General features: G+C 36.2%; 1 protein-coding gene across 1 annotated transcript; it reads right to left on the bottom strand.

Moving 5' to 3' along the window:
* Window positions 1-674: 674 nt before the first annotated feature.
* Window positions 675-7,621, bottom strand: MPHOSPH10 (M-phase phosphoprotein 10; the record flags this gene model as incomplete). Its single annotated transcript, XM_029085886.1, has 10 exons — window positions 675-873; window positions 1,898-2,128; window positions 2,710-2,817; window positions 3,058-3,168; window positions 3,392-3,529; window positions 4,258-4,325; window positions 4,751-4,892; window positions 5,184-5,358; window positions 5,785-5,933; window positions 6,973-7,621. Coding segments are annotated over 10 exons (1,921 nt in total), but the record flags the coding sequence as incomplete, so codon positions are not given.
* Between the last annotated feature and the right edge of the window lie 216 nt (window positions 7,622-7,837).

The raw sequence follows: 7,837 nt of genomic DNA, 5'->3' as shown, positions 1-7,837 counted from the left end.
CGTGAGGCGGGCACTCGGGCCCCGCCCCCCGGCACGCACGGGCGGCCGCTCGCCCGGCGCCAGGCAAGGGCAATGCATCGCCGATGGCGGGGGACAGGCCTGGGGAGCAGATTGCGGAGCCTGAGGAACCCTCTTGGCATTTAACATCTCCTCTAACAGCAAAGGGGAAAACAGTTGTGATCTTTCCTTATAAAAGGGAAGCAGAGCTGATTCTTACTTTTTTTTTTTTCCTGTTGTTCAGCCAAGAAAAGAGCAAATACCGAAATATCTCCACCTTGAGAAATAAATACCCTTTAAATTAAAACAACCATTGTCCTCCGTGTTTGATCATTAAGTTTCCAATTCACACTGCCAGGATACATCTTAAATTCTTCAACAAAAGCAGTTATTCCTGCAATACATACCGAGGTGTATTACACCAGCAGCTACAAAAGCCATGGACCATATTGATCAAGGAGATTGCATAGTCAAAGCACAACTATCAAGTATTCTACATGGTTATGTATATGCCCATGGCAAGCAGCTTTCTTTTTACAATAGAAAGACAAAATCAGAGTTCTAGAGTAGAAAATAAAAGTAGAACCTAAAGGAAAGCATCTTTACAGCACCTTAGGAGTTCATGGAACATGCTAAAGATTGATACAGAATAAAACCTACTCAAATCCAGCATTCACGGAGAAACTTTTTAATATATACAAGATGCAACATACACAAAAAGGTAAATTACAATTTCAGTTTATGAACAGAGAGTGCTTTCTGCTTCTTCTGTTTCTTCTTTAACTTGGTTGCATCTTTGATTTGCATTTTTACTTGATCTTGTAGTTGAGAAAAGAAGGCCTGGGATGATTTTAAGACCTTGTCTTTACCTTCATCCTGTCAGTGGACAAAATATTTGTTATAACCAAGATACTTACAAACACTACCACTACACTACTTACTAGTTACTCACATATAATGGTATTTGACCTTAAAAAAGAAATAAATCTGATTTTATCATCTGATAAAAAAATGATTTTCGAAGGATGTTTTTCACTGCATTCTTATATCACTCCTGCTAGCTAAAGAAATAAAGAGTATGTTCCCTTTCTAATTAGCAATTAGCATGGAAGGTAAGAACAGGTATCAAGAACAGAACCCTGCACATCATGAGATAACATTACGTATCTGTATTTTGTGTTCTGCTCTCCTTTTGAAAAGGTAAGGACAAATGTTTTAGAAGTAATCAAGCTTCTGAGTAAGCTTCTAAAGGTTTCAACAGCCATTTGCCATTTAGGTATGATTTATTCATAATTAAAGCAATAACATCAACACAACTATGCATTATAAACAAGGGGGTCACTGCAAAGTGCAACCAGAGCTGTTATTTTTTTCAGGTCTCTATACCCATATCATGCTGTCAGGACAATCAGCAAAATCAGGACTGAAAAGGCATTCAACATTACTTTGCGTAAGAGAGTTACAAGTATGGATTAGAACAGTCCTTCCTTCCAAAAGAATACAGGGGAGAGCAAGGAGGGGGGATAGAAAAAGGAAAGGAAAAAAAAAAAAAAAAAAAAAAAAAGAGTATGCACGCCCTTTCCATGTCTTCTTCTTCCTACCTCTTTCTTTCCAGCAGCTACATCTACCTTCTGTATTTGCTCAGAAACAAATAAGGTAACAAGGTTTGGGTGGTAAGCAGATATACTACTTATGTACAAGAATTTCTGGGGAGAGGGAGAAAGATGATGGGATGTAGCTGTGTCAAAAGTGATGGGAGGGAAACAAACCCTATACTTTGTAATATTTTGTGATAAAGTTCCCTTTCCTCTCTCTAGCTAAGTATTATCTATCCTTGGGATTTTAACAATCTTTAGCTCAGAATCACCAGGTGATACAGGACTACTTAAGAGAGCCTTACCTTGAGCAGAGATGCTTTGCCTTCTTTCGTAAGCTTTTTTAATTTTGCTGCAGCGGCTTTTTTGCTAAGTTTTGTGCCTTGTTCTGGTTTCATCTTTTCAAGAAGCTTTTGACGTTTCTCCTTTTCTCTTAGCTTCATACGTTTACGAAGCTTTTTCTTTCTTCGTTCCCGTTTTTTGTCTGTGGGTGTCTTTTCTGCATCTGTTTTTACATCACCAGCTTTGTTCTTTTCCTAAGGAGAACAAGATCTCTAGATCCATAAGCATGCAAAAGAAAAGACTCACTTCACGGTACTTAAACCTGTCTTAGCATTTCCATTATTTCAAGTGTTTAGCAAGCTCAGGGCAACGCTGCATTAAGGCAATGGCCAAAAATTGGCAAAAGTTGGGAAGCTGTACCACTGACTGAAGACACGCTAATAGCTCTTCCCTATTGTCATGTAGCTTTTCCCTTCCAAATATCCAAATATGTTGGGAAAATAATTACCATCACATAATAGTCAAAAACAAAACCAAAGCATAATGTTATAGACTAGTGCAGCCAAATAAAATTAACTTTCCCCTCCTCACATTTATTAAAAAAAAAAAAGCAATACCCCCACCCTCCCCTTCCCCCCCCCGCCAAAAAAAAAAGCAACCAAAACAAAACAACACCACAGCAACCAACACTAAAATGCTAGGCAAGAAGGTCCACAAGGTGAGGAACTCGGGGTGGGAGGGGCAGATTTCTCCCATTGATCTGGCAGCCAGTACACCCTTCTGTCAACAATGCAGATCCTCTCCAGATCCTTACATGACTTTTATTTATATTTACCTTGATCTCCTCTGGTGCTAAGAGAGCAGCATCACTAACAGCAACAGGTGCAACTTCTTCCATACTTATAGCTGGAAGGTTCGAGACTATTTTAACTTCTGGCACAGGCTAGAAATGAGGAAACATATTCAGAACTGAGCACACCACCTCCCAGCAGCTCACAGCTGACTGAAGACACTAAATATTTGTGTTTGTTTAAAGGTAATTATAGGGCATTTAATGTGAAATAAGACCAAGCTCAGTAAAACTCAATGTCTACTTTATGATTGATTTCCCAAATATATTTTAAAGTATACAGTTTCAAAGAAGGGGAAAAAATCTCCAACGTTATGAAACTTATGTACTTACTGGTTTGGGTGTGAAGTGGAAGTTACAAAGCGCGTCCAGCTTCAGGAAGAGAGAATCCATCATTTCCTGAATTTCTTTGTGTTCAGGATTTTCTTCCTCTTCAGTCTTTTGCTGCATTAATAATGCAAGGTTACTGCAACACCATTCAAAATGCTATTTTACTTTAGCAAGACTGATAATACCACAGTATACAATTCAGAGACATTTCACTGGTGAACACTCAGAGAATGATTGAAGTACTTCCACAAAGCTAAGATCAGAGTTAGCACTGTAGAAACAAAGATGTAAGATGATGTGAACTTCAAACCGAAAGGAAACACATTGCTTATGTTACCTGGTGAAGTTTCATGTATTCTTGCTCATAGATCTCAGCGAGACTCAGTTTACTCTGTTCATGATCCAAAGTGATACGTTTCTTGTATTCAAAAGCCTCCTCTTTTGGTTTTTCTTTCGGTACTACATCATCCCATGCCTGAGAAAGTCACGAATTAATGACCAAATGCAAATACCGTCAGATATCAGATGCTACTACTTATTTAGAACTTCTTCCATATTACTTATCTAACACATTAACTAGTTTATGCATGTGCCTTTCCCAGGAACTCATTAAGTTTCACACTTTCATTTGAAAAAAAAAAGTAATAAAAGACTTATAGTTTCAGCTTTTATGCTTATTTTTAGTGGATCAGGGTAAAAATTCATAACAAATAATGAATGTCTCATTTTATTGAAGTACTTGAACACTCCCCCTCCCTATGTAGCAATTTTTTAAATTCAACTAACAATAAGCCTCAATAAGTTGTGGGATACAAGTCTTATATCAGTGGCTTTTAAGTAAAATTAACCAAACAACTGAGTTTTGGTTAGTATTCAGAATGCTCAGAGCACTACAGTTATGACCATAGACAAAATTTACAGACTTGGCATTATATTGCAAATAAACTCCTTATAGTTCTATCTGCAAACACTCTTTTTTTTTTGAAGCGCACCAAAACCTAGCGCATAACAAGCACGTTGAAAATAAAGCTCCTTAGAAATTAAGAGACACATTCATCAAGGCAAAAGAATAAAACAACCAGTTGCAGAAATTAAGATAACTCTACATCTAACATTTTAAGAGCTTCAAACTCATCCTTGGAATGTGCCCTGTGAATCAAGTCTATAAACAAAATAGGGAGGAACAAGTAAGATAATATCAACCTCATCCAATATTCTCTGTTTAATGATATCTTCAAGCTGAAAAGTAGTTTCTTCTGTGATCACAGGTGCTGAGAGGAAAAAGAGAAGAATTTTAAGATTAACATTTCTCCAGCAAAAAATACTTTTTGTTCTATGAAGAATAAAAACCGGAAAAATAAAGTAAACCCTTAATAAAAATGTAGTAATTGAAGGTAAGTAAATAATGTTTTCCTCTGTCTTGAAGAGAGTAATCATATTATGTAAGGCTTGTAAATGACTAAATCTGCCACTGAATTAATGAACTTTCACTTAAGTTAAAAATGAAAAAAAAAGATCATAGCTTCCTGTAGTTTCCACCATGAAAACACATGACCTGAAAAAATGCACTGAGAAGTTTAATTTAGTGTTTTTTTACCCTGGTCTTGAGTCACGAGTGTTTTCAGCAAGGTTAAAGGGAAGAAAACCCAATGTGGTATGCAACACGTTTTCATGAAAGCACTCTCTCACTACTTACCCATTCGGACTGCATGGTCAAAAAGTAATGCTTCCTCCAAAAGGCTGTTTTCAGGTCGTTTTTGTCCAGTCACTTCTCCTTTAAGCTGCCAAGGTTTCTCCTCTAACAACTCCTCTTCTAAACTTTTTATTTTTTTGCTCATCTGAAAACACAATTACCTAAGAAGTTTAAAACACAGAGCTCACAAGTAAACTCAAGGCAAGAAATTAATAGTCATTTCAGGTACTTCTAACTCCTCCTCACATAAAGATGAAAGAATATATAATTGCATATATATCTGATGTAGATACGCCACTTTTTTTTTTTCCTTAATTTGTGAATAGCCTCTTCATATTTGCCAGACTGAACAAATTACAAAATCATTAAAAATATATACATATATTGGCAACTTTTTCAAAATATTAGCAAAATAAAAAAAAACAAAAACAATTACCTTTTCCTGTCTCTTCTCAAAAGATGACTTTATTTCACTGGGATCAATACCCTTCTCTAATTGCATATCAGTAACATCTTCCGTTTCACTGTCGTCTGGCAAGCTAAAAGTAACTTTTTTAGAGGCTTCTTTACTTCTCATATTCTCCATCATAATTTCATTCATATTCTCGACCCTGTAATGTTAAAATTTAATATAAAATAAGGGTTGAAAAGCCTCTAGTTTTTTTACATGAAGATGTATCAGTCACTAGATGTTTACTTGTTACAACTAACCCACAGTTAAGAAATACAATAAGCTTTTGTTGAAACCTAAAGGCAGAGGATAGTAGGGAAACTTCTGTATAGTAAAATAACTTTCAAAATCTGAAGTTAAAGCTATTAAATTATTTATTCCAATGAATATCAAGAGACAATACTCAAAAGATAAGTAAGTAAGCTACTTTTTAAATAAGGTAACAATGCAAACCATGAACATACAACAGATAACGCAGAATGACAAACCATGATCAGAGTGAGCCTTCAATTCACACTTTATTTTCTGCCTCACTTCAGTGTAAAATTACAAGGACATTTTAACTGCAAATTATACGTTTACTTACTCAGACATGCCTTCTTCATTCTCGTCTTCAATAGCAGTGTCTGCTTCCTCTTCCTGATCATCTTCAATATCATTATCTACTAAGTCATCATTGTCATTGACTGGATCAAAGAAATCTCTGTATGTCAAGTCTCTAGAACTTTTAACTGGCTAAGAAGGGGAGAGAGGAAAAAAAAACCAACAGAAACAAACCAAACAAAAACTGTTAGACTGACAGAGGTCTAAGGGCATCCTGTCCTTTAAAGTCTTTAGCACCTGGAAAATAGCACTACTTGTGTACCAGCAATTCAATTTACTGAAGCATTAACTCGTGGTAGGGCATCTTAGTAAAATTAATCTCTTTTACAAATATTTAAAATATTCTACCACTTAAATTCATTTCCAATTTCAACATACACAGAAGCAGTAGATTTTTCCAGTTACTCACTGGAATGCGTACATGTTCCCTTACATTCTAGGCATAGTTCTTACTTGCTAGTGAGACTCTCTGGTAACATTAAATAATAAAAGATTTATTTTTTAAACAAGCACTGAGCAACTTAAGTTAAATCAGAGTTACAAAGCCATGCCCCTGGAAAAAGAAGCTGCCAAAAGCCCTTTGCTCTGCATCAGTCACCTTAGTGTTCTCTAATTGCCAGATATCAATGCAGAGTGAACAGCACTGGAATAGGCTCTCCAGGGAGGTGGTCATGGCACCAAGCCTGACAATATTCAAGAAGCATCTGGACAACACCCTCAGACACATGGTCTGAATCTTGGGATTGTCCTATGCCAGGGCAAGAATTTGACTTGATGATCGTTGTGGGTCCCTTCCAACTCACAACATTCTATGATTTTACAATTCTCTCTTTCATTTGCTAGGTCACTTATTCTGCAATTCTGCAAGGTCACTTATTTCTTATGATATACCATCTCTTCCTTTATTAATGCAAAAACCTAAGACACATCTAAAGAGAGACTGGAATACCAGGATGGTATGCTCTTCTACACTAGGAAGTTCTGTTACCAGATATTCATGTCTCATATTATTAAAGTAAAGCTTCAGAAGTAATAATTAGTCAGTCATGTAATGAAGTTTAACTTGCTAGTTTCTACTCAGAGTTCAACAATTTATAGTCACCCTAACAGATATCAGATCTTGATTTAAAGGAAAACAGAGATCAGAATATTAATTTACTGATTTTCTTACTTTGACTTTTGTGCCTTCAGACTCTTCTTCCTCATCATCTGAGATGATGTCTTCAAAGTAATTAATATCTTCTTCCTCTTCTCTGTTTTCCTTCTCTGCGTGTTCTAAAAAAGCTTCCATCTCAGCAAGCTTGAAAAACTTGTCGTCCACTATGGATTTTCTTCCCATTTTTTTCAATGTGGTTTCCTTGGCTGTTTTAGTTTGTTGCTCCAGTGCTTCAATATCAAAGTCAATATCAGAATCTTCATCACTATATTTCTGCATTATGCTTTCTCTGAGTTTACTTTGCTTTTCTTTAGCTTTAGTTTTATCTTTTGTATAAACATTCTTCTGTTCAGTTTTTGCTTCCATTATGTTGTCTTCCAATTCCTTGTCACTGCTGGTCTCTGCATCAGAGCCATCCTCTTCCTGGTCTGAGAGAAGGCAAAGATCTTCATCTCTGGCATCTCTTGCAATGGATTTCTTGAAGAAATCTAGAACTGCATTGTTCTGGAGCTCTAGTTGTTGCCAAATCTGTTCTTCATCAAAATTTTCTATCACCAGCTCTTTTAGAGGACCCCCATGAACTATGTTACTCCCCAGAGCTTTATTCAAATCATAGAGAGTCTTTGTTAATGCTCTGAAGTCAGCAGCCAGCTCATCTTGCACACTAAGAGTGGGGAAAAAAATAAAAGCTTTAAAAAGCACATCAGTTAATTTTTTTTTTATTTTCCATTTTGCAGAATTTACTAGTTTTCATTTATTTTATACCTTCCATTAAGTTAATCACATGGTCACACTGCAACTCTTTTTATATCTCCTTAGGTATTTTGGTGCTACACAATAGCACCTTTCAACACTTAACTGCTATTGCTCAGCTTTCTAC

The sequence above is a fragment of the Antrostomus carolinensis genome, unplaced genomic scaffold, assembly GCF_000700745.2.
Source record: "Antrostomus carolinensis isolate BGI_N321 unplaced genomic scaffold, ASM70074v2 Scaffold39200, whole genome shotgun sequence".
Lineage (NCBI taxonomy): Eukaryota > Metazoa > Chordata > Aves > Caprimulgiformes > Caprimulgidae > Antrostomus > Antrostomus carolinensis.
Note: the sequence above shows the minus strand (reverse complement) of the source record. Positions and strands in the feature narration are given on the sequence as shown.